Below are 26,905 nucleotides of genomic sequence, written 5' to 3'. Positions count from 1 at the left end.
TCACATGCATTGAGAGCCCACAAAGTAACCTGAGAGGGAGGGGTTCTGTGATGCTCTAGGAGCAGACGATGACATGACAAGTGGAATCAGGGCACTAATTACATTGAGCACAAGAGTGACCATCAGTTACTACAGCATTAAAAATGTGCTGGAGAGAAACTAGTGTCTTTCTTCTTGTGTGTGTGTGTGTGTGTGTGTGTGTGTGTCTTTCTATGCTTTTAGTGGACTAAATTCTTATTTCCACATGAGAAAAAGTTTTAAGGAAATTGTCACCAAACCTAATCAACTGATTGAAGGACAATTTAATGGCTGATGGTAAATCTCTAATGTATTTTAGGAAAACATTTGGAAAATGTTTATATATGAATATTAAAATATTACTTTTTAAAATATGCCACAGTGCAGTAAGACCAGCAAGACAGCTAAAATCCCTATCGAAGAAGTCTTTCGTGATTAAGAGAGGTAAGAGTGATGGTGAATACTTTACTACCACCTCCCTAATTTCAAAAACAGTTTGGTTTTTTCAAAATATGAACAGAAGAAATAATAAAGAAATGTAATTCTATCTTCTTTTGATTTGTCTTCAAATGTTTTGGGGATTCAGAATTATTAAAGAAATAGTTTCTGAGAAATTGTCAGTCTCAAACTATATCATCTGAAACATGTTTGTTTATTTAATGTGAGCCTCTGATGTAAATGATATCTTTGTATAAATAAAAAGATCTCTAACTAATCCACAGTATGTGTTCTCTATGGTCATGTAACAGCAAGTGGACTTGTTATAAATGAATTTTTTATTAAAACCACATTGTGTTTATGCTACATATTATTATATACACCAATGTCAATGTCAATAAGATGATCATGATTGATTAAAGTATTCAATTACTTTAAGTTTTATGAGGAATAAATGCTAATAAGTTTTCTGGGTTTCTTTCTATAATTTCTCAATTTAGACATATTAGACAATTCACATATGGTATTATGTTTATCCTTAATTATCTGCTGTTTAATTATCTGCTGTTTAATCTGAATATATCTTGACAAAAATCTTGTCCTGTAAAATAACAGGCTTGATCAACATTTTAAAGAAATGAATGGACTTTGAGTCCTGTAGGCAGTTCGAAGGATTGAACACTGCTGTTATAAGCATCCTCTGGTAGCGAACGCCCTACTGATTATACCGCCAGCACCTTTTTCTTTTTTTTGGTTTTATTATTTAGTTTAAGATATGATGATACTTGGTTTATATGCTGATAGACATAATTTCCAGAGCAATTTGCCACAATAGGAGGAAGACTGAGAAAAGTGCATCATTCTACAGTCGACAGCACTGATTGGGGCGTTGAGTGTATGGTATCTATCTAAAAAATTGTTCATTTCTTTTACATTTTCCAATATTGTGTAGTATGACCTAATGATTCTCTGAATTTCCTCAATGTCTGTTGTTATGTCCTTCTTTTCATTTCTGAGTTTGTTAATTTGGGTGATCTCTCTCCACCTTTTGATTAGTTTGGATAACGGTTTGTCAATCTTGTTGATTTTTTTCAAAGAACCAGCTCTTTGTGTGATTGATTCTTTGTATTGTTTTCTGTGCTTCTATTTTGTTGGTTTCAGCCCTCTGTTTGATTATTTCCTGTCTTCTTCTCCTTCTGGGTGAGTCTGCTTCTATTTTTCTAGAGCTTTCAGGTGTGTTGTTGTGTCACTAATGTGAAGTTTCTCCATTTTCTTTATGTGGGCACGTAGTGCTATGAATTTTCATAGGTTTGTTGAATTAAAGTAAGACTTTAATTTCTTTCTTTATTTCTTCTTCAACACAGGGGTGGTTCAGTAGTTGACTGTTCAGTTTCCATGAGTTTGTAGGCTTTCTGGGAGTAGTATTGTTGTTGAGTTCTAACTTTACTCCATGGTGAGCTGATAAGACACAGAGGTTTACTCCAAATGTTTGTATCTATGGGGGATTGCTTTGTTACCGATTATGTGATCAATTTTAGAGAAGGTTCCACGAGGTTTTGAGAAGTTATATTCTTCTTTTTGGGGGGTGGAGTGTTTTATAAATATCTGTTAAGTCCATGTGATTCTTTATATCTGTTAGTTCTCTTATTTCTCTTTTAAATTTCTGTCTGGTTGATCTGTCCATTGGAGAGAGAGGAGTGTTGAAATCTCCTACTCTTAGTGTGTGAGGTTTGATGTATGATTTAAGTTTTAGTAATGTTTCTTTTACATATATGAGTGCTCTTGAATTTGGGCGTATATATTCAGGATGAATTGTTCCTGTCATGAGTATAAAGTGTCCTTCTCCATCTCTTCTGATTGATTTTAGTTTGAAATCAATTTTGTTCGATATTACGATAGCCACTCTTGCTTATTAGGTCCATTTGATTGGAAGACCTTTTCCCAACCCTTTATTCTGAGGTAGAGTCTGTCTTTGAGTTTGAAATGTGTTTCTTGTAAATAGCAAAAGACTGCATTCTGTTTTCATATCCATTCTCTTAGCCTGTGTTTAAGAGTTTATTGATTTAAGCAATATTATTGACTAGTGGTTGTTAACTCTGGTTCTCTTTCAGCAGTGATGTTTGGGTGTTTCCCTTCTTTGGTTTATGCTTGTGGGGGGTTACCAGATTTCTGTGGTATTGTGGGTGTAGTTAGCTTCCTTGGGTTGAAGTTTTCCTACTAGTACTTTCTGTAAGGCTGAGTTTTTGGATATGTACTGTTTAAATCTGTTTTTGTCATGGAGTATCTTGCTTTCTCCATAGATGGTGAGTGAAAACTTTGCTGAGTATAGTAGCTTGGGCTTGCATTCATGGTTTCTTAGTGTCTGCAACACATCTATCCAGGACCTTCTGGCTTTCATGGTTTCCATTGAGAAGTCAGGTGTAATTCTGATAGGTTTATCTTTATATGTTACTTGACCATTTTCCTTTGCACCTTTTAATATTCTTTCATTATTCTGTATGTTCTTTGTTTTGATTATTATATGGCTAGGGGATGCTACTCTTTTGATACAGTCTATTTGGTGTTCTGTAAACTTCTTGTATCTTCATAGGTATATCCTTCTTTAGGTTGGGAAAGTTTTCTTCTATAATTTTGTTGAATATGTTTTCTGTGCCTTTGAGCTGGAGTTCTCCTTCTTCTGCTCCGATTATTCTTAGTTTTGGCCTTTTCATGGTGGCTCAGATTTCCTGAATGTTTTGTGTTAAGAATTTGTTGGATTTAATGTTTTCTTTGACCAATGAGTATTTTCTTTATAGTATGTTCAGCACCTGAGATTCTTTCTTCCATCTCTTATATTCCATTAGTTATACTTGTATCTATAGTTCCTGTTCATTTACCCAGATTATCCATATCCACAGTTCCCTTGGTTTGTGTTTTCTTCATTACATCTATTTCAGTCTTCAAGTCTTCAAGTGTTTCTTTCACTTGTTTGATTGTTTTTTCATGGGTATTTTTGGGTTTCTTTGAGTGATTTATTAATTTCTTCCAACTTTGTCTTCTCTTCAATTTTTTAAGGGAGTTATTCACTTACTCTTTAATGGTATTCATCATTTTCATAATGTTACATTCCAAGTCGTTTTCTTCTACTTCTGGGTTAGGATGATCAAGTCTTCCTTTAGTGTGCCCATTGAATTCTGGTGTTATTATATTGTTTTTTAGGATGTTGGAGGAATTCTTGCATAGGCACCTACCCATCTCTTCCTTCAAATGAGGCCAGCAGTGTCTTGGCATCTTGGTCCAATCCTTGCTGTGGCTGTCTCTTAGGACTCCTCAGTATTGGAGCAAGCTGTGTTTCAGAATTCAACAGAGCTCGCCGGCACTTGGGGCCCCTCAGTATTGGAACAAACTGTGTTTTAGGGTTCCACGGAGCTTGCAGGTGAACAGGCACCACCTTGGATTTTCGTTGTGGGGAAGAGGGTTGATGGAGGTTTCCCACCTGCTAAGCCTCATTGATAACCCATTTGTTGGTGGGACCAACACTCTGCTTCAGCCATAGGCAATGGCAAGGAAGTTATATTACAGTTTATATACTGTGAGTAAAATAAACAAGAATTTGCTTTATTCCTTTTCAGAGGGTAGGCTTTTAGCATGCAATGGGAGCTTGAGGCATTGTCTGTGAGAACTCTGATTTTTTCTGTAAGGTACTACTACCATGGAATTGCTACTTGGTCCCCACGTTTCTTCCAGGCTTCTTGCCCTCAAGATACAGTTCACGGAGCATAACTACTGCAGGGGGCTTTGCAATAGCTCTTACCATTGGAGGTGATAGCTACTGATGCTGAATTTCTTTGCACTGCCCATTAGTGTGGGACCAGAAGCTAGAACTGAGGAGATTCTGTACCTTCCTCAGAAGCACTTGAGGAGAGTACACACCTTGACCCCTCTCTGGAGCTTTGCCAACCTATCAGTTTGAAATTCTTTGCAGGAGCCTTTGTCCTTGGTCTGCTTGTGGTTTTTTGTCTTTTTTTTTTTTCATTTTGCTATGCTGCAGAGGGCAGTCACCATAGACTTAGCTTCCTTGTGTCTGGAATTTTCATCTTCAATGGAATAAGGTCGACTCTAACCTTTGAGAAACTCTTTTCACTTCCATACAGGATGAGTATGCTCACTTACAATTCTCGTACCACCACTAGTCCAGAGACAAAAGCCACAGCAACAACACTGTGCTACTACTTTAACACTTCAGCTTGTGATACTGATTCTGGTTAAGATGTCGTATAGTGCTCAAGATCATGGTGTTTTGTCCACCAAATTATTATAAGTGTAACTTTTGATAAATTTGTCTCTATTTGAAACATACAAAGAAGTCTCAATTAAGTGTTATCCATATATTTGTTGTCTATAAATTAATATTCACTTTAAATTTTAGCCACATTTGGGGACAAAGTATATGTAGTAAAAAATATTGGCTTTGGAATTTGATGCTCTTATGTTTTATAATTGATTATAACATATTTTGTTTTCTTACTTTATAGCTAGTCGAAGAATAAAAGACGAAATCTCACTCAGGTAAGAATGTCTGGATTTTAAGATACATTGAGTATGTAGAGAATATAAAGTTCAGAAGCTGCCACCATGTTTTTCTCTGTGTAAGGCAGTTTCAGCTTCTTGATTATTTGCTAATCAAAGCTGAATATTTTCTATATTTTTAAATAACTGATTATTCCTCTGATACAGCATGAAATGCTATTAGGGCTCCCTGTCTGTGGAGCTGATTCGGCAGGTAAAGTGCTGGCTGTGCATATGGGAAAATGGGAGATGGATTCCCAGGGTCTATATGAGGCCTGTTGGTCTTGTGAGCTTCTAAAATTCTGGTGAGCTTATGATGAGATTGCAGGTGGAGACAGAGCATCCCCTGACATTTTCTGGATTGCTTGCCTGAGGTTTGCATTCATGAGTGAGAGACCCAGCTAGTAAACTATGCTTAAGGTTAGGGTCAACTCCCAAGTCTGTATTCCAATCACCACACCTACACACTGGCATGTAAGTACCTTAAATCACACATATATAGAAATACACAGCCTATACCATATTTTGCACATATATGTAAAAGGATTCATTTTCAAGTCATTAATCTATTTCAATAATTTGTTTGGCTGAGTTGTCTGTGGGAAGAGTGTGAATAATATGGCAAGGTTCAAAACTCTCCAAGGCTTTGCTAAAGATCACCTCAGAATTGCCTTATAGACATGCTTCTGTCCTGCAGGTTAATTGCTCCCTTAATGAGTTCCCCAACTGTGGTGAATCACAAGGTAGGTGAAGTTAGAAAAACAAACTGGTTGGTCCAGAGCTTACCAACCAGAAGCCCTGAAATTTGGAGCTCTTAGCTGTAGTTCGGATGGAGTAGAGCTGAGGGTACTGTATTGCTCTGCAGTGCCCTGTAAATACTCAAGACGTGTGCAGGAAGTAATGGCCGTTGAGTATAAAAAGGATCATCATAGATCCAGGTGGGTTTGGTGCATGCTTTTAATCCTAGCACTCAGGAAAGCAGAGGCAGGCGGATCTGTGAGTTCAAGGCAAACCTGGATTACAAGAACCAGATCTAGGACAGGCTTCAAAACTACAGAGAAACTCTGTCTCAACCCTCCCCCCCCACAAAAAAAAGGAAAAAAAAGAATTTTATCATGTACTTGTGCATAGACTACCAATAACGCAGCTTCAAATCACCAAAATATGGTGAATTCTGATATTGTTGACAGCTTGATGTTTAGATTTTTAGATTTTTGATGTTTAGATCAAGATGTTGCTCCCGAAGCAATTTCTTGGAAGAGAATGAGTGACTAAATGTAATGCCTAAAACGTTTCTTGACAGAAAACAGGACACGTTGCTTTAGGTTTAGGGGAAGAAATGAAATAGGAGCATTAAGTACTTAGAGCACAAAAAAATCAGTTACTGCAACCATCAGAACAAAGTGTGTGGTAAAACAGCCATTCCCCTGTCGTGTGTGCTTGGATGTGTGCGTGTGTGTGTGTGTGTATGTTGTTTTAATCAACAGCTAAATTTTCTGTGTCCTCTCCATGAGGAAAGGTGGAAAGGAGAGCAGTCATTAATCATCACCAACTGCTGAAGAATGAATTCAGAATTATTTGGCTCAGCCTCTTTGCCCATGCCTTTAATCCCAGAATGTGGGAAGCAGGAGGCATAGATCTCTTTGATTTCAAGACAAATATGAAACATATAGTGTGTTAAAAATTAGCTGGAATACATAATGAGATCCTGTTTCAAAAATTGTTTTTGTAAATATGCAATGTAAGATGTATTAGGGACTGAAAAATAAAGAATGTATGTAATATGTATTGTAAGATGTATTAGGGACTCAAAAGTAAAGAATTTATAAACATGCTAAGTGTTTTTATATGGATAGTTAAATGATGATCACTTTCAACATATGTCACAGTGAAGGAACAATGACAAGAGAGCCAGAGCAGAGAAAGAAAAAGTGTGTCACCTTCAACAAAGGTAAGAATTACTCCATCTGTCCTACCTTCCATGAAGAAAATAAGGAAGAGTAAGATTTTAGATCCCAAAAAGGAGTTAAGGAAAACAAGTATAATAAAGCACTTTCAAGTGTGAAGTATTTTTGTCAAAACACTGCTTATTTCATTTTCATGCTGATATCTGTACAGCCTTTGAATAAATGAGAAAACATCTTTACACAGTGCATGTCTTCCATAGTCACATTGCAGCAAATAGGATTATCAGAAATGCAGATTCTCCCTGAGTTTATGACAAATGCCTTGTATTTTGCACTGCATATCGCTACACATCTCACTGCCTCTAAAATAAAATTATGTCACAAAAAACCTTAATCACTTATTTTCATTAACTAATTTCCTACCTTATGATGTAATTAAATCATCTGAGTTCTTAAAAGTCTGTGAAAGTTCTCAGTTTGGAAAATTTTGGCATACTGTATAATTGTTTTCTTTAGAAATCTCCTATTTTAGGGTGGAAGGGTTTCTTTTACAGTGAATGCATTGATATTAGGAAGACTTATCAATCCTTATATGTTTTCCTTTTCTTTCTTTCTTTTTCTTGGTCCCTGCCTCCCCTCGTTCCCTCCACCCATCCCTAAATCCCTCCCTCTCTCCTTCCTTCCTTCCTTCCTTCCTTCCTTCCTTCCTTCCTTCCTTCCTTCCTTCCTTCCTTTCTATTTCTTTCTTTTCTCTGAAGTGTTAGAGGTTGAACGTAAGACTTTGGGAGCATTCTAGGCAAGCACCCTACCCATTATCTCTGCCTTCTGTTTTTGTTAAATAGAACATGGTAAGGGTGTATATCATTTCCATGCTGCAAAGCATGATTCAAGAATAAAAACTGAAAGAAAAAGCAAAGTGTAGAAAACGACATCATTCTGTATTTTAAAGAATTGTCTGCTTCTCCACTGAGTCTCGGGAGACTTTGTGGCAGTGGCAGGAACACCACATAGTGTTTACTTTCAGCAACTGTCACCACAGTGCCTTTTATACCTAAGTTGCCGGTGGCAACCACACTAGGTAGTGAATCCAAAACCCTCCTCCCTCAAGAGGTAAGATGAAGAGAGTCAATATTATTGTAATGGAGACAGCTTTGTGTCACTTTATTATGAAGTTTGCTGTTCATGGCATTTGTGATGGTGAGAACTGACTGAGGCCTGCTGCATAATAAGCATAGGCTTTCCTACTGAGCCGCAATCTGAGTCCACTAGTTAGTGGCTCAAATGGCTGTCCTGAGACATGGGGGAATGCTAAAAGGCACACTAAGTTTCCTTGACTTTAAACAACACAAAAAAATTAATGAACATTTCATTTCTTTTTTGGTTTGTTTATGTTTATTTTAATTTTTTTTTGAGACAGTGTTTTTCTGTGTGTAGATTGGAGCCTGCCCTTTAATGTATTCTCTACACAAGCTTGCCTTGAACTCCCATAGAGCCTCCTGCCTCTGTCTCCAAGCACTGGGATTAAAGGTGTGAGCCAACACTGCCTGCCTCCAATGTTTCATTTCTAAAAGCAAACTGCGAGTGTACAGTGAAAGATTCAGTGAGTTTATTGTTTACATATGTAAACACGTACAATGATCCTGTGTCAGAAGGAAGCCCATGGAATTTGCTGCTCCAGTCTCACAGCTGCTTCTCTGATGCTCTTGCACCTGAGGTAGAGCTCGGGGTTATTACTACCAAGGGAGAGATCTTTCCAATAATTCATTTCAGGGGAGATGATGCCTGCTATCATGAGCATCCTTTAAGCTGCATATAAGGCTGGGAACACAGATGGAACTAAGGATATTCTTCCCCCAAAGGGGATGAGGAGAGGAAGCTTGTTGCCTGCCCTCCGTTGAGCTGTTATGTAAAGATCTTTGTCCCTCTTCTCTTTCTTTCTGCCAGGTTTCACCCTGATACAAAAGACAGAAGCCATATATATAGTCCCAGTGGTAGGAATTTGCCTGATAAATTGAACAATTTTAACTAAAAGGTTCAACAAGGTTCTACGTTTCCATAAAGAACAAAAATGTGGGGGGCTGGAGAGATGGCTCAGAGGTTAAGAGCATTGCCTGATCTTCCAAAGGTCCTGAGTTCAATTCCCAGCAACCACATGGTGGCTCACAACCATCTGTAAGGAGGTCTGGTGCCCTCTTCTGGCCTTCAGGCATCCACACAGACAAAATATTGTATACATAATAAAAAAAAAAGAACAAAAATGTGTATAGGACTATGGAGTTTTTTTTTCCATTTTAAATCTTGTCAGAGTGCTAGCAGAAGACACAGTTTTATTTTTATGTTTTATTACTATGTTTGTGAGACACAGTTTTATTGTTATGTAGTTCTGGCTGTCTTGGGAATCACAGGGTGTTTATTTTTAGGTATTATGCTTGATAAGTTTAAGTCTTGTTTGATTTGAAATAAAATGGATTGATTCTACATGAACAAATTTCCTACAAAAAAGTATTTACTCTAGAATAGTCTAGATTAGTCTTAAAAGTGGATACTATGTATCTAATCATTTTATATGTTATATTTCTCTAGCATTGTAACAAATTCATTTTGATTTTTTTAGAAGTACATTACAGTACTGATGAGAAGCCTTTTTGCAGGTAAGGTCTAAGAATACAATATTCCTAGGGAAATTCAAAGATAACAAGCCAATTATTGGTTGTATTCTCAGATAGATACCGATTTACACACTTAATTTTTGCTTTGTCTTACAATCCCCATATAAATATATATTGGTTTTTCGAGACAGGGTTTCTCTGTGGTTTTGGAGCCTGTCCTGGAACTAGCTCTTATAGACCAGGCTGGTCTCGAACTCACAGAGATCCGCCTACCTCTGCCTCCCAAGTGCTGGGATCCATAGTATTATCAATGTATTTTAGCCAGAAATATTGTTTTTAGATCGTGGACATGAGGTGTATACTCAACCATCATTTCCCAAGTACCAATTCTGTGTTTTGAAAAATGAGCCTACTGATAATAACCACACTCACTATGTTCATCTGACATTCCTTGCCTTTTCAAATTTTTTCTGAAATCAGGTACTGAACTAGATCTTCATTGCATTTGTCTTTCTGAGAGCTGACAGAATTTGATTTCATTCTGCATTATCACACAGTATTACAAGAAGCCAACAAATTACTTTCTTCCTTTGACACCATCTCCACATGCAGATGCCCGTTTGTTCTGTGTAGCACCCTTTCATAGATGGTGGAAGATCCCATGCCTTCTTCCTACCACGGTGCTCCATCCATCACTTGTCCATTCCTGTGAGCTGTTTTCTACAGTAATGAAGTCTCTGGATCTCAGTAGATCATCTGAATGTAGAGAGCCAAACTGTGGCATGTTTACTCTTTATGTGTCTTTAAAAGTGGGCTTGGTCTTCCCCATCAGTAGGACATGAACATAGAGTAGAAGGCCCCTTCTGTCAGTGATCTGCTATCTCAGACAGTGATATGGCAGAAAATTAAAGGTGGTATGTCAAGCTAGTTCTGTGCTCATCTTAATTGATTACTGCCATAATAGAGGACAATTGTGTTATCATTTGTGGGAACATGTATCATAAAACATTTGATACACATTAGTAAATTGCTTATTACTAATAAATGATTTATTAATAAATTACTCCAAGTTAAAAGGTCCAAAATGCATCACAGTTAATGTCCAAAGTGTAGATTCATAATTTACAGTAGCTACAACTGTTCAAAGATACACCTTGTAAAAACCATGTTCCTTTCTACTAGGAATTCTAAACTGTCTCAAGCTAATAACCTGAAATTATCCACTGAGTTTTATTGCTGTTTGTTCATATTTTTATCTCGTTAAGTTAATAGCAGTGCTCATTTGGCACAGACACAGGCCGATTGTGCTTTCAAGTCCACTCATGAGTGGACTATTAAGGGACAGCTTGAGCACCTCCTAGGCCATGGTATCTTGTCAGAGTGCTAGCAGAAGCAGGAATCTAGTCTATGGTCCACAAAGAAACCTTGTGAGAGATAGCATCACATGCATTGAGAGCCCACAAAGTAACCTGAGAGGGAGGGGTTCTGTGATGCTCTAGGAGCAGACGATGACATGACAAGTGGAATCAGGGTACTAATTACATTGAGCACAAGAGTGACCATCAGTTACTACAGCATTAAAAAATGTCCTGGAAAGAAACTAGTGTCTTGGTGTTCTCTCTCTCTCTCTCTCTCTCTCTCTTTCTCTCTCTCTTTCTCTCTCTCTTTCTCTCTCTCTTTCTCTCTATCTCTCCATCTGTCTCTGTCTCTCTCCCTTGTATGTTTCTATGCTTTTGGTGGACTAATTTCTGTGGACTAAATTCTTTCCTTTCTTTCACATGGGAAAAGTTTTTAAAAGTGTCACCAAACCTAATCAACTGATTGAAGGACAAGTTAATGCTTGACTGTAAATCAAACAACAAATAATCAAAGCATTCGGTAAATGTTCTTGTATGAATATTAAAATATTACTTTTTAAAATATGTCACAGCGGCATACGACCACCTGGAGAGCTGAAATCAATCCTTAAGAAGTCTATTCATATCAGTGTAGGTAAGAGTAATCAAGAATACTTTGCTGCTACTTCCCTAGTTTCAATAGCAACTTAATTCATTCAAAAAGGAACAAAGTAAATAAGATATAAACGTAATTTCATTTTTTAAAATTTGCTTTCTAATGTTCTTCACATTCAAAATTATTTCAGAAAAGATTTTCTGAGAAATTTCAGTATCAAACTATCTTATCTGAACCATGTTTGTTTATTTAACATGAGCCTCTGATGCACACAGTATCTCTGTATAAATATAAGGACCTCTAACTAGTCCACAGTATGTGTCCTCTGGAGTTTGTGACGGCAATTTTGCTTGTTATAAAGTGAAATTTTTTCATTTTTTAATAAATATATTACATTTATGCTACATATATATTAGTGTCAATAAAAGGTGATCATGTAAAAAACAGAAATACAGTATTCAATTACTTTCATTAAGGATTTTGAGAACTAAATTAACTACATTTTTATGGGTTTTGTTCCTTTCTATAATTTCTCTATTTAGACATATTAGACAATTCACATATGGTTTTATGTTTCTCTTTAATTATCTGCTATTTAATCTGATTATTTCTTAGCATAAGAAATAATAGGCTTGCTCAACTTTTTAAAAAATGGACTTTGAGTCCTGTAGGCAGTGCTGTGGATTGAACATTGCCATTCTAAGCATTCTAGACTAGCGCTCGCCCTAATGGCTATACCGCCAGCACCTTTTTCCTTTGGTTTTATTAGTGTAGGATATGGTGATACTTGGTTTATATGCTGATAGACATAATTTCCAGGACAATTTGCCACAGTAGGAGGAAGGCTGAAAAGGAGCATCATTCTGCAGGGGACAGCACTGACTGGTCCATTGAGTCTGGATAAGAGTCTAAGAGTGGGAGGAACACGACAGCGTTTGGGCTTTCAGCTGTCACCACAGTGTCTTTCACACCTACCTTGCCTATGGAGAGCACAGCATCAAGTGAATAGGAGTACATGGAGTGTAGAGGAATCTGAAAGACTTTATTGAAAAGAGTCAGTATTATTGTAATGTGGGTGACTGTCCTTTACATTATATCCACACTAAATTTCCTTTGTGGTGACAATGGTTGATGGAGGTCTCCAACATGCTAAGCCTCATTGGCAGTCCATTTGTTGGTGGGACAAATGCTCTGCCTCAGCCATAGGCAATGCCGAGGAGGTTATACTGCAGTTTCCATACTGTGAATGAAATAAGCAAATATTTGCTTTATTCCTTTGTAGAGGGCAGGCTGTTAGCATGCAGTGAAAGCTGCTCACTGAAGCTGTGTATGTGTGAACACAAATGTTTCCTGTGAGGTACTACTCCTATGGAATTGCTGCTTGGTCCCCATGTTTCTTCCATGCTTCTCACCCTAGAGATACAGTTCAGGGTGCATAACTACTTCAGGGGGCTTTCCCATAGCTCTTACCATGGGAGGTGATAGCAGCTAGTGCTGAGCTTCTTTGCACTGCCCATTAGCGAGGGACCAGAAGCTAGAACTGAGGGGCTTCTGCATCTTCCTCAGAAGCACTTGAGGAGAGTACACACAATGCTCTCTCTCTCTGTAGCTTTGCCACCCTGGCATCCGGAAATTCTTTGCCCTTGATCTACCTGTGTTTCTTAAGTTTTGCTATGCTGCAAGTAGTGGTCCTCATAGACTTAGCTTCATTGGGTCTGGAATCTTCATCTTCAATGAAATAAGTTCAACTTAATCTTTAGAGAGGCTCTTTTCACTTCCATGCAAGATGATATGCTCACTTGCAATTCTCCTAACACCACTAGTCCAGAGACAAATTCAGTAGCGGCAACACTGTACTACCAATTAACACTTCAGCTTGTGATATTGTTTCTGGTTAAGATGTCAGTTTCTCTATTTAATAATGCTCATGATCATAGGTGTTTTGTACACCAAATTATTATTAGTATCGACTTTTGATAAAATTGTCTCTGTGTTTTAAACCCACAAAGAAGTTTAAATTATAAGTTAGCCTTGTATTTATTGTCTATAAATCAGTATTCACCTTGAAGGTTACACAGATTCAAAGTATATGTAGTAACGAAGCATTAGCCTTGGCATTCAATGCTCTTTTTTCTACAGTTGCTTATAACATATTTTGCCTTTCTACTCTGTAGATAATGGAAGAAATCAAGACCAAATCTCACTAGGGTAAGAATGTCTGGATTTTAAATACAGTATGTAGACAATATAAAGTCCAGGAGCTGGCACTATGTTTTTCTCTGTGTAAGACAATTTTAGCTTCTTGGTTATTTGCTAATGAAAGCTGAATTATGCCTCAGATACAGCATGCAATGCTGTTAGGACTCCCTGTCTGTGCAGGTGATTCAGCAGATAAAGTGCTGGCTGTGCATATGGGAGAATGGGAGATGGATGCCCAGGGTCCACATGAGGCCTGTTGGTCTTGTGTGCTTCTAAAATCCTGGTGAGCTTTGGTGAGATTGCAGGTGGAGACAGAGCATCCCCTGACATTTTCTGGATGGCTTGCCTGGATTGCTAGCTTGGGGCCTGCATTCATGAATGAGATTCAGCCATATACCTAAGGCTGAGGGTGAGGGTCGACACCTAAGTCTGTACTCCAATCACCACACCTACACACTGGCACGTATGTATCTGAAATCACACATACTTACAAATACACTGCACATAACATGCCATGTACATAGATGTAAAAATATTAATTTTCAGGCTATTAATCCTGTTTACTAGTATGTTTGGGGCAAGGTGTCTGCTAGGAAGAGTGTGGGCAAAACTCTCCCAGACTTTGCTGAGAGGATCACCTCAGAATGGCCTTATAGACATGCTTCTGTTCAGCAGGTTTATTTCCCTCTTAATGAGTTCCACCTCTGTGGTGAATCCCAAGGTAGGTGGAAGTTAGAAAAAGAAAGTGTTTGTTCCAGAGTTTGCCAATCAGAAACCCTGAAATTTGAAACTTTTAGCTATAGTTCAGATGAAGCAAAGCTGAGGGGACAATGTTGTTCTCTAGTGTCCTATAAAATGACTAAGAAATACCCTTGAGTATAAAGAGTTTCAACATATGCATGTGGACACACTATCAAAACATAGCTTCAAGGCCCCCAAATATGGTGACTTCTGAGATTGATGGCAACTTAATGCTTAGACATAGAGTACATTTCATGTTTTCCCAAAGCAACTCCTTGGGAGAGAGTGCTATGAAATGAAATGCCTATTTTTTATTTTTTATTTTTTTTTATTTATTTATTTATTTTTTTTTACAAAAGCAGGCCATGGAGCTTTTGAGTTTAGTGGAACAAATGGAAGAGGAGCATTAAGTGCTCAAAACAATCAGTTACTGCAACCATCATAACAAGTGTATGCAAAACTCGCCATTCCTCCCTATTATGTGTTTGGATGTGTGTGTGTGAGTGTGTGTGTGTGTGTGTTGCGTGTGTGCATGTGCCTGTTGCATGCTTTGCATATTTTTCTGTGCAGACATGAGGGAAAGAGGAGGATATTGGTGTCTTGCATCATTCTCTAACTTATCCACTTGACATAAGTTCTCTGACTGACCCTGGAGCTGGTCTGGCAGCCAATAAGCCCAAATGGTAGCCTGTCTCTTCCACCCACAGTACTGGGGTTACATGTGCATGTGTCCATGCCCAGTTTTTTATGTGGATGCTGAGGATTCAAACTCAGGTTGATCTGTGTTGGCAGAAAACATTCTTACTGACTGAGCCATCTCCCAAACCACTGGCTTTTTAAATTTTTATTCTTAAATAGAACTATGAGTGAGTCTTCACTGAATGTTACATAGATTGAGACAAGTTGAAACTGTCAAAGGAAAAACTTAAACGGGGGTCAACGTTGAATTACATAAATGCAAAAATGTCACTTAGTTCACAGATAACAAATCTTTCAATAGAGATGCTCTAAGGACCAAACTCACCCCTCACTGCATGCTTTTATTCTAAAGGTTTTCTGAAAACCCTCATGTTACAACAGAGGACAAGGCCACCACCACTGCCATTAAGGTAAAATTCTCCTTTGTGAAATTTGTTTTCTTATGAATTTTGTTAAAATGCAGCAGTAGTCTACCTATCACAGTTTTATATGGAAATTTGGTCAGAGAAAAGTGTTTGGTATCAGTGAACCATCCTTTCTATAAATTCCAGTGAGCAGTAAGTCCTTGCAGATAGCGGTGGCCCAATAAGAGAATGAACTGGAAACACAGGGAGTGGAAGATTGAGTGCAGTTTTCATATTTTAGAAGGTGCCTGGTGCTTGATCAAGGATGGTTTGCAAAAATAGATACACATTAGACTGATTTTAAAAACAACTGTGGTAATACATCTGAATACATTTTAAAGGGTCCAGTTATTGTAGTGATCCAGGCATCACCCAGGTGCCTTTTCTCTCAGTGCAATTGCAGGTAGGTTTTCTCTTCCCTTGGATATTTCTATTTCAGGATCACAGATAAGAGCATCTCCTCTGTTTGTCTCTTTTCTTCTGTATTTACATTAGCAAGAAATTCTGGAAATGTAGCTATTTGTAATCTGTTCAACCAAGTTTTCATTATGAAGAGATTACAGTGTGTTTTCTCTTTGATTCCACTAGGAGGATATTGACAACTCTTCCTCCAGGTACACGGTAAGTATTTTTCCCCAATTAGCCAGCAGTTGTAGATGTGAAGATTCAATTACCATATAGTAACACTTTGGTTTCCGGATATTTGCTGTGTATTTGACAATAATATACACTTTGATTCTTTGTTTCATGTTCACATATTTAAAATATTTTAGGGTTATACTTAGCATTTATGTGTTCATAGTAAAGTGACTTCATTACTGTGAGCTGCTGGAGGTTAGGTATCCTGTTTGTAACCTGGAGCCTTAGAGTAAGGGTTGTGTGAATCAGAAGTTGAATATTAATGAGTTTTTAGTGGGACTCAGCAGAAAAATTAATTTCTATAAAGCAGTTTCACAGATCCTATGATATGGAGGAGACTAGTAAGTGAGAGTTTATTTATAAGTGGAAAATAATATGCATTTTGCCTCCCAAACATAGAAAAGAAACACTGATGAAAGGGGGGCTATTAAAATTAATAATCATCTCATATAAGATTCAAAAATTTTAAAATATAGTGAGTTCAGTTTAGTCTCAATCACAGGGAAAGGCCAAATTTCTCAGTTCATGATTTTCTCAATCTAGCTAGTAAGGAATAAAGTAGATTTGATATTGTGCACCCCAAATCAAGATTTCATTTCCTAATCAAACTAGGAAAGTTGATCCTCTGTCTTTTCATTGCAGATCATACAGAAACAAATTTTGTATTCCAAGAAGAGCGCTGCAGTGAAGAAACGGGACCAAGCAGGTCTTAGCAAATCAGTGCTAGACCTAAATACTCTGGGAGAGGCACTGCCTGAGTTCTCTAGAAAGAAATCATGCTTAATGGTAATTCCTATTAATTTAAAAAGTAACACATTTGCCTGTGAGGAGAATGTTGACTTTGTGTTTCTACGTCTGTATAGTTGCAAATCATGTCAGAGAAGACAAAGCCTTGAACAGACCTTTCACCCCCATCACACTCGCATTCCTATGAATACCCATGCTAGCCTGTCCCCTTCTAAGACAGTAGTTCTCAATGTTCCTTATGCTGTGAACATTTAACACAGTTTCTCGTGTGGTGATCCTAACCGTAAAATGATTTTTGCTGCTCCTTGATAACTGTAATTTTGCTAATGTGATGAATCATAATGTCGATATCTGTGTTTCCAGAAGGCCTTAGATGATCTCTGTAAAAAGGTCCTGTGATTCCCAAATGGGTTCACAGGTTGAGAATTCCTGTTCTAAGGTGTAAGTGATAGCAAATTAGACTATGGAAACAAAAATCAGAAAGTGAGTAACTTTTATCACAGTTGTGGAAGACTCATAAAACACAGAGAATAAAAAATAAAGACTCCTGGAGTCATAACTGTCAACATGAGTGCACATAACATACATACAATGTTTTAAACTGATTTATTTTATGTGTATAAATATTTTGCATGCATTCTCTCCATTCACCTTGTGTGTGTGCTGCCCACAGACACCCAAGACAGCATTCGATCTCCTGGAATTGGTGTTCCAAATGGTTGTCAGCATATAAGTGGGTCCTGGAATCTAGTCCAGGTCTCTGCAAGAGGAACAAGTGTCATAAACTACTGAGCCATCTTTCCAGTCGCCAGAATGAATCCGTTTGATACACAAATAGAGTAGATGATTAGTGGAAATGAGTAGTCAGTCTCAGGATGTTTGCTAACTTCCTAGCCCTAGGCCACTTTGACACATTGAAATCCAGAGAACACAGAGGCAGCACAAAGAGCAATAGGAGGCTGGGCATGTTGGTGCACACCTTTAATCCCTGTAATCACTAAGCAGAGGCTGGCTGTTCTCTGTCAGTTCAAGGACACCTTGGTCTCTATTTATTTGAAGGATGGGAGGAGGCAAGGAACATGTGCACCAAACAGAAGTGTGGAGGTCAAAGGATAATGTATGCAGGAGTAAGTTTTCTCATTTCAGGCTCAGGTATCAAATTCAAGGTGTCAGTCATGCTGGCAAGTGCCTTCATCCACTTAGCCATCACACTGGTTCTGATTTACACTTGGACTGAAATTTTGTAGCACTCACACACACCACCACCACCACCAGCACCACCAGCACTACCACCACCACGAAACAAGAGAAAAAGAGTGACAGAGAGAGAAGGGATATCATGTGTTCGAAAACGTTGTTACCTTTAGGAGATTGGTTAACCTTTGGGATGGGATATGGTCTGGTTAGCAGAAGGTTGTCTGTGTTAGGTCTTACTGGTTATCACTACTTCTGGAATCAGTTCTGAGTTGTTTCCTTCCCTGTCTACCAGCATGTGAGAAGCAATAGACCCTTGCCACAGACAAAGCTTCCCTGTTTGCTTTCCCTACTTCAGCTGCTGCAGGGAAAGTCAGTCAGTTAGAGCAGGGAAGGCAAACAGTAGTTCCCTGTAGCCATGAACCTTCCTCCCTTGGTTAAATAATCTCTCTCAGATATTTTGTCACAGCAACTATAAAAGTAAGAGCCTTCTTTGTTTTTTTATTTATTTATTTTACTTTTTCTTTTATTCTTTAAGACAATCTTTTTTTAATTTTACATACCAATCCCAATTCCCTCTCCCTCCCTTCTGCCTGCTCTCCCAACTCCCCACCACCCCACTCCCCACTACCCCAGTCCCCATTCATTCCTCATAGAGGATGAGGTCTCCCACGGGGAGTCAACAAAGTCTGTCATATTCCTTGAGGCAGGACTAAGGCCATCCTCCCTGTATCTAGGCTAAGCAAAGTATCCCTCCATAGGGAATGGATTCCAAAAAGCCAGTTCACACACTAGGGGTAAATAAATGCTGGACCGACTGCCAGTGGACCTACAAAATTGACCAAACCATACGACTGTCACCCATATTCAGAGGGCCTAGTTTGGTCCTGTGCCAGTTCCCTAGTTGTCAGTCAAGAGCCAGTGAGCTCCCACAACCTCGGGTCAGCTGTTTCTGCAGGGTTTTTTCTATAATAAACCTCATATTTGATCACAAAGCAAATCTCAACAGATAAAAAAAGTGGAAATGACCCCGTGTCTTATTGGATCACCTATGGGTTAAAGTTAGAATTCAACAACACTAATGGCAAAACACCCACATATACTCATGGAAACTGAACAGTTCTCAACAGAATTACCCCGGATCAAGGAAAAATAAAGGAAGCCTTCCTAGAATTTAATGAAAATGAATGCTTGACATACCCAATTCTTTGGGATACTTTGAAAGCAGTACTAACAGGAAAATTCATAGCACTAAGTGCCTACATAAAGAACCTGGAGAAATCTCACACTAACATCTTAACAGCACACCTGAAAGCTCTAGAACAAAAATAGGAATCTCACCCAGGAGGAGTAGATACCAGGAAATTATCAATTTGAGGACTAAATTCAATAAAATAGAAACAAAGTAAATGAAACAAAGAGTCAATGGGACAAAGAGATGGGTTTTTGAGAAAATCAGCAAGATAGACAAACCCTTATTCAAACTAATCAAAAGAAAGAGAGACAAAATCCAAATTAACAAAGTCAGAAATGAAAAAGGTACATAACATCAGACACTGAGGAAATCCAGACAATTATCAGGTCATATTTCAAAAATCTGTATTCGAGAAAAGTGGAAGATGTAAAGGAAATGGACAGTTTTCTTTTGTGTTTTAACCCGTCAGAAGGTATAAAGCAAGCAGCAGAGCTCACACTGTTTGTATCTCGTACTTAACCAATTGCCAGTTTCCATTACAAGTGGCTAACAACTAGCTAGTTACCTTGAACCATCTAAATTCAACATTAGGAGAGACAGGGTCAAACTTGAAATAATTATTACACTTAATAAAACCATTAGTAACTGTAATTTTAATATTGTCAGAACCAAACTCAAATGTTCTTTCTTTTAAGCCTAATCCAACTTGGTTTCTAAATTGATGTTAGCTATTATGTATGATCAAAGTGAGTCATTGGTCAAGGGAGGTCTTAGCAGGGAGACAGATCTCAAGTGATTTTAATGAACAGACGTTCAGTTGCCAGACACCTTCCAAGATTTCAGTGAAAAATCATTGGCCTATAAATTGTTATGATTAATACAAATGTAAATTTTAGGCTAATGTAGAAATTTTAGGCTGATATAGAAAGTAAATTGTACTGTGATGAGTGTGGCAACCATGGAGTGTTCCCCTGGCGTGAAGGGACCAACATCTTGGATATGCAAAGGATTAGAATACAAACCACAATATACAAACCACAATATCACTAACAGAAATGAGATCTTAGCATATTCTTGAGGCAAATAAGGCGAAAGGGGAGTTGTTTCTATCCTTCAAATATGTGACTGAAATAAAAACAGACATCACTTTTACGACATTAGATTTGCATAAAACCACATTAATACACGAATTTTCCAGAACCCATTACCTGGTGATTGCAGTGTAATGAGTAAAAAATCACCACCTGATCTAGATAATGTCAGTTCCCCATGCTAGCAGAATACTAAGCAGAAGTCTTCATGAAGAGCTACAGTCAGACACGCTGATAAATGACACAGTCTTCAAAGGCACAAAGATGATGCTTAGCTTAGGAGAAAGAAAAAGCTCACATCACAATGAGTTTTTCTCCATTTTCATTCTGAACTGATAAAAACGAATCTCCACCTCTATCTCTGTTTTCTCCTCTCTCTCTCTCTCTCTCTCTCTCTCTCTCTCTCCCTCTCTCTCTCTCTTTCACACACACACACACACACAGAGTTCAGAGCCCTTACATTGCAATCCTATCGATCTGAGTTCCATCCCAGAGAACACAACAAACAAGTGTCTCACATACGTAATCTCAACACCCCCTAAATCCAGATTGGAGGCTGAGAGAGTAGAATAACTCTGAAACCTACAAACCAGTCAGACTGGAACACACAGAGGCACAGAAACATTGAGAGACCCTGTGTCACCCAGTGAAAGCAGAGAGCTGTCTCCTGAAGGTTATCCTCTGCCCTTCACACACACACACACACACACACACACACATGCATGCACATATACACTCACGCACTAGCATAGCACAAACAGGCATATTAATTCAAGCACACAAGCAAACACATACTCCAATAGTAATTTTTCGGATGATACAAAATTGATTATTCAGATAAAGATGGTGTGTATATATTCATTGGTACTCCTGTTGTGTAACTAACATATAAGGAAAATATTTTCAGGGTCTTCTCAGTCATCTTCAGTGTTTCTATTTTCCATGTGTCTGGAAAACTATGCTTGTACCATGTGGCCCTTTCATTCCCTTTTTATAACTGACTTAAGCATACTTAGTTAATGATGAAGCAATGAGTGAAACATATGGCATGTGAAAATGTGTCTAAGTCTCACAAATATCTCGAGCTTTGATGTGTTCACGCTCATCATTCTCAAGGAAACCAATGAACTTAAGATTTTCACATGATGCACTTGAGCAGTTTGGACACACATATAGTATGTGTACTTCCTCATCTGTTTTCCTTTACAAACAATGCTTCTCAAGCTATTTTGTTTAATCATCTCCATGTTACATTGTTTGATAAGGTTGGGTAAGCTTTGGAACATTCGAGTTTTTCACATAAGTAGCACAAAGTCTCCTCAAACCTGGTACAGAAAGGTAAACATAGACTGCTAAGTTAGGAGTCTCCCTGAGATGTCATGAATGATTAAGACCTAGCATCATTATTTGTAATTGGAATAAAAGTTGGGAAGGTTCCCCTTCTGACAAACAGCATCAAATGCATTTTCAAAACCGGGACTTCCTAAATGTATCTGATTAAATTAGGTGGTGTTCTATGTATCCTATCTAAGCAAACATTATGGAATTGTCTCAACTCTTTTGGCATAATCTATTGTGAAATACCCCTTCAGCCCTTCAAATGCATCCTTCAGGCTCTGTCCATGTCATTGGATGATGGTTAGATTATTTTCTATTGCTGTAACAAAACACCATGCCCAAAGCAGCATCTAGAAGGAAGGGTTTATTCAGAGTGTGGCACACGGTTTCAATGGGATACATACAATTTCATCACCACCATGATTCAGGCCGGAAGCATGGTGCAGTAGCAGCAGCTGAGAGTTCCATTTAACTCTATACAAGAAACCAAGAGCTCACTAGAAATGGCACCAATCTTCTGAAACCCAAGACCACACAACTCCTCCAACAAGGCCACACCTCCTAACCTTCCCCCCAAATAGTTCCACTACCTGGAAACCAACATTCAAATATTTGAGCCCATGAGTCTGTTCTCATTCAAGCCACCACAGAGATGCTGGAACAGGCCATTGCATTCATCAGCCATATATAAAAACAGTCATAGCTAAGGAGTAAGAATTTGGATGGCATCTCCCAGAACCCTTACTTCAGCTCCATAGTTCCCATCTGCTGTGGATAGTGGCACACTTTATTCATGCATTTCAAAAGTCACCCTCACTATTCTGTTATCCCGGGAACCTAATGGGCAATTGTGAAAGCCATGGGGAAAGCAGTAGTGTGGTGCAGAAGAGAGAGGTTCTTTTTGTTTCTAAAGCCCCCGAATGTCACATTCTCTTAATCTGGATGGAATGTAAAGTCCTTGTCATAAAGACAGGAGAGGACACATTGTGTCTTTTTTTTCCCGTGTTCCCATTATAGAGAGGTAGCAAAGAACAGTAGAAAAGAAGGCATAAAGCTGAGCAGGTCCCCTTTTAAGATTCTCAAACTCTGGGCCTTTGACTAAACCAGAATGGAAGTAAAAGTATCAGGATATCAGCGGTTATAATGATAAAATTGGCCTGAGAAAACAAATATTTGGGAACTCTAAATCAAGACCCTGAAATTAACAGATAAGCTCTAAAATGAACAAAAATAAGTGAAGTTTTCAATGAAATCTAACATCTCAAAATTCCCTTAAAGGTTAAAACAAAGAAGGGAGAAGGTTTCCTTCCTCCACCTAATGTGCATGACATCGTGCGCCAGCTTCCTGCCCATGCCAATGCGACATCAACTTCTCGTGTTAGTGAAAAAGGTGACGATCGTCAGTCAACTGAGGAAACCACTGTTAACACCACCAGCGCGGATAACACACATTCTCTAGGTACTTATACTGGGCATGCAAGGGGGAGAACACATGCTGTCCCTGAGCTTGCTTCTGGTAGCCACACTGGTGACACTATGGACCCTGTGCAACATTCTGACTCTGTTCTTGATACCTGCTTAGGAGAGAACACAGGGTCTTAGCTTCACTACTGATCAGGAATCTGCTCTTGTTTATATCCCAGGTGACGCGTTGGACCCTCAGAATGCTTGTATGTGGGTTGTTGCTTCAAGTCCCGCTGAATGCACCAGCTATGCAGGAAATACTCACTCCGAGGTTTTTTCAATTTGGGCAGCAACCACATCATTGCTCCTCCTAACATCGTCATTATGGTTGCTGAAGGTGGTGGCTTTGGTGATGACGTGGGTATGGAACCTAATTTAGAAATCCTGCACAGTTAAAGTTACAAGGAGCTTAACAAAGTAAGTTAGACCATAACAATGGCTTAAAATAGATAAATATTTCTGTGCGAGAAATCCAATTCTCTTTGGCTCTAATATGCATGATGATAAATACATTTCATACTTTGTATAGGACTCTTTAGATATTACCTATAACTAGAGAAAATGATTATCTTTTCTAGTCATATTGAAAATGCATCACATAAAATTAACAAAATCAGTTTAGTCCAACCAAACTGATCAAGTAAAGTTGGTAAGCACACAGTTGTCTCCCATGCTGGAATGAGGAAATGATTTTCACTGTTAAGGTGAAACCTCTATTTTCTGAATGGCTAAGCAGGGAAATGTAACTGTTAGATATTAGTTTCTATTTTCTGTGTCCATACACTGTGACTTATGTGGACAGAATCGTTTTGGAAACAAACACCCCAAAAGAAACAACCTCTGAGAATAAAACCAATGAAACAAGACTCCACATTCTCACCATTCTCAAACACAATGATATTCATGGTGACGCGACACTACATAGGATTCTACTGGTGATGCCCCTGTTACTGCTAATCTTGACTATGCCACCCATGATGTTCTGAAACTACTGATAATTCTTGCCTTTCTTTTTAGTTTCTGCTGAAGAACCTATGAGGAGCTCCTGTCATCACGTGACAATCTGTCAGAAATATTTTTTGAGGTTTTCTTTCATTTTATTGTTTTAAGAATATTTTCAGTTTACTCTTTGACATTTTAATGTATGTAATTTAGTTTCTGCTGAAGAACCTATGAGGATCTCCTGTCATCAAGTGACAAACTGTCAGAAACATTTTTTGAGGTTTTCTTTCATTTTATTGTTTTAAGAATATTTTCAGTTTACTCTTTGACATTTTAATGTATGTAATTCAGATCATCCATGTTGCTCATATCTTCCCCATCTCTGTCCTCTGCCTCCATCCCATCCCCTAACTTGTCCTCATCCCATTTTTGTGTCATTTATCTTAAGGAGTATGACTTCCAGTAGGATCCCCACAGCCAAGTGCATGTGGACATTATCAGTTGGACTAAGTGAGGTATTAAAATAGGGAGGGAGACATAACATCCATCTTTCACCACTTTTGAAGATAAATTACATATAGTGTTTTGTTCCTTGAATTACTGGCCAGGCATTGAAACATTAAATCTTATCTGATTCTACAGACCTTATTATGCTTTCAGAACATGTAAAGCTTGCTAAACTTTCATTCACCAATTAAACATGTACTGTACATGCATCCCCAGAGAGATGGCACAACTCAAGGGGATGCACAATTCAATAGGAATTTGACTTTCTCTAGTGGAACAGACTGATAAATTCTGAAAGATAAACAAAAATACTTTGCTACTTGGGCTTTCTCCCTTAGTCCTTGATCAGAGGTCTCCTAGTTGTGTGCAATTCTGAGGAGGTTAAGGAGCTGTAAAGGAGAGTTGAAAGGAGCAAAGGGTCAAAAGTATTTCCATAGGTCAATAAATTCATTATTCTGCCATCCGATAAAATATTGAAATCAATTTCTGCCTAGAATGAATTTCATGAGATTTCCAGAAAATGAGTAGAGTTGTTCATTTTTAACAAAAGATGACAAATATTAGATGCCGAGTTTGCCACATCTATATGAATACAAATATAGATATGTATGGGTTCCTTGGCACCCTATTGTTCAACATTCTGGAATGAAAAATTCCATTGAGAATTGTTGAGGTTAAGAGGCCCAGCTAGGGATAGAATAAAAGAATCAACATGGCATATGTGTGTGTGGGTTTATATATGTATATAAGTACAATTAAAATACTGGTCTTTTAAATGAGTTCAATTTTATTCAGGATGCATGATTTTAAAACTGTGTTTTTGAGGAAGCACTGGAGTATACTGCAGGGGAGGAAAGAATACTATCAAAATATATCAAAAAATAAATTATAATGTATTTCTGGTAGCATATAGTAATCCAGTTCCCTCTTAGTTCACCTCCTTTTGTAGTATTCTAAAAAACCTACTAACCTGTTGTACATTATTTTGAAAGATTAAAGATATAAGACACCTTTAAAAATGATGTTATTATGAAGTTATTACATTGGCTTTCAAGTGACAATCTGTCAGAAATATTTTATAAAATTTAGATATTTTCCTCATTTGGACCTTGGGAGCTCAGTCCAGTGCTCCAATGTGGGTCTCTGTCTCTATCTCAATCCATCACCAGATGAAGGTTCTATGGTGATATACAAGATATTCATCAGTGTGGCTATAGGATAGGGCCAGTTCAGGCGCCCTCTCCTCAGCTGCTCAAGGAACAAGCTGGGGACATCTCCTTGGACACCTGGGAACCTCTCTAGATTCCAGTCTCTTGCCAACCCTAAAATGGCTCCCTTAATTAGGATATATACTTCCCTGCTCCCATATCCACTCTTGCTCCATCCCAACTGTCCCATCCCTCCAAGCTCTCCCCATCCTCTCCTTCTTACTTTTCTCTCGCCCTCTCCTCTTACCCACACCTCACTCAAATTTTGAAGTCAAGAAATCTTAGCAGCCCTCAGAATCAAATGCCTCTCTGCAGTCAAAAACATCAAGGAAAACACAATAATATATATAATCCAGACTCTGCATATATTCCAATTTTACACGGCTTATTTTTTTATTTCTATTATTTTTTCTATAAGTTTACTCTGTCTCTTTAAAGACTCGGTTTGATTTTTTAAAAACCATTTACTTCTTTTTATAACTTTTATAACTCTATACTCTTTTTCTTCTCTCTCCCATCAGAATAGGTCTGAGTGTACATTTCCTAAGCCCTCAGATAAAAAAGTTTCAGTTTGTGCTACACTGTGGACTTTCCCTTCAGTGCTGTCAGCAGCCTGGAAGCTGGTTCTTTCAGACTGTTACAGGCATCTTGCAGTGCACGCGCCACGCTTGCTGTATACAAGTGTCAGTCTCACACAGGATATGCACCATGAGCGCTGCTGCAGTTGTGTCAGCCTCCTGCAGTGCATGCAACGGAAGTGCTGGGCTACTGGCTTGCATTTGGGGCAGTGCATTCACAGTGAGTGGTGGGATATAGACATGAACTTCTGACAGTACCTGCCCCATGAGTGATAGGTTAGCTGTGTGAGTCTCCATCCACACATAAACCATTAGGTCTTCAGTCTCACTCAGTAATTCACATTATTGCTGGAGTTTAGGCATGATCCTCCCCCAGCACATGCACCGTGAGTGCTGTGAGACCCATCTAAGTCTCCCACAGTACATTCACATTCAGTGCCGGTTTCCACCCATAAGTCCACAATAATTCATGAACAATGAATTCTT

The 26,905-nt window shown here is 38.3% G+C and overlaps 1 protein-coding gene across 1 annotated transcript; it reads left to right on the top strand.

The window, feature by feature from the left end:
* The first annotated feature begins 438 nt into the window (after positions 1 to 438).
* On the top strand, positions 439 to 25,725 carry LOC130885010 (uncharacterized). Its single transcript, XM_057786382.1, has 12 exons — positions 439 to 462; positions 4,971 to 5,004; positions 6,894 to 6,955; positions 9,526 to 9,562; positions 11,451 to 11,512; positions 13,648 to 13,681; positions 15,465 to 15,522; positions 16,105 to 16,137; positions 16,798 to 16,941; positions 22,999 to 23,179; positions 23,364 to 23,601; positions 24,202 to 25,725. Exons 3-11 carry the CDS (start codon positions 6,904 to 6,906, stop codon positions 23,561 to 23,563), a joined length of 801 nt encoding a protein of 266 aa, XP_057642365.1. The 5' UTR covers positions 439 to 462; positions 4,971 to 5,004; positions 6,894 to 6,903; the 3' UTR covers positions 23,564 to 23,601; positions 24,202 to 25,725.
* The last annotated feature ends 1,180 nt before the right edge of the window (positions 25,726 to 26,905 follow it).

The sequence above is a fragment of the Chionomys nivalis genome, chromosome 12, assembly GCF_950005125.1.
Source record: "Chionomys nivalis chromosome 12, mChiNiv1.1, whole genome shotgun sequence".
NCBI classification, from domain to species: Eukaryota; Metazoa; Chordata; class Mammalia; order Rodentia; family Cricetidae; genus Chionomys; species Chionomys nivalis.
The sequence above is the reverse complement of the archived record's forward strand: the minus strand, read 5'-3'. Positions and strand labels throughout refer to the sequence as shown.

Bases quoted from the DNA above. Each gene is read 5' to 3' on its own strand.
- LOC130885010 (XM_057786382.1), top strand. From the start codon at position 6,904: ATGACAAGAGAGCCAGAGCAGAGAAAGAAAAAGTGTGTCACCTTCAAC. The intron at 16,138-16,797 runs GTAAGTATTTTT...TTTTCATTGCAG, and splicing joins ACTCTTCCTCCAGGTACACG to ATCATACAGAAACAAATTTT. The intron at 16,942-22,998 runs GTAATTCCTATT...ATTCCCTTAAAG, and splicing joins GAAAGAAATCATGCTTAATG to GTTAAAACAAAGAAGGGAGA.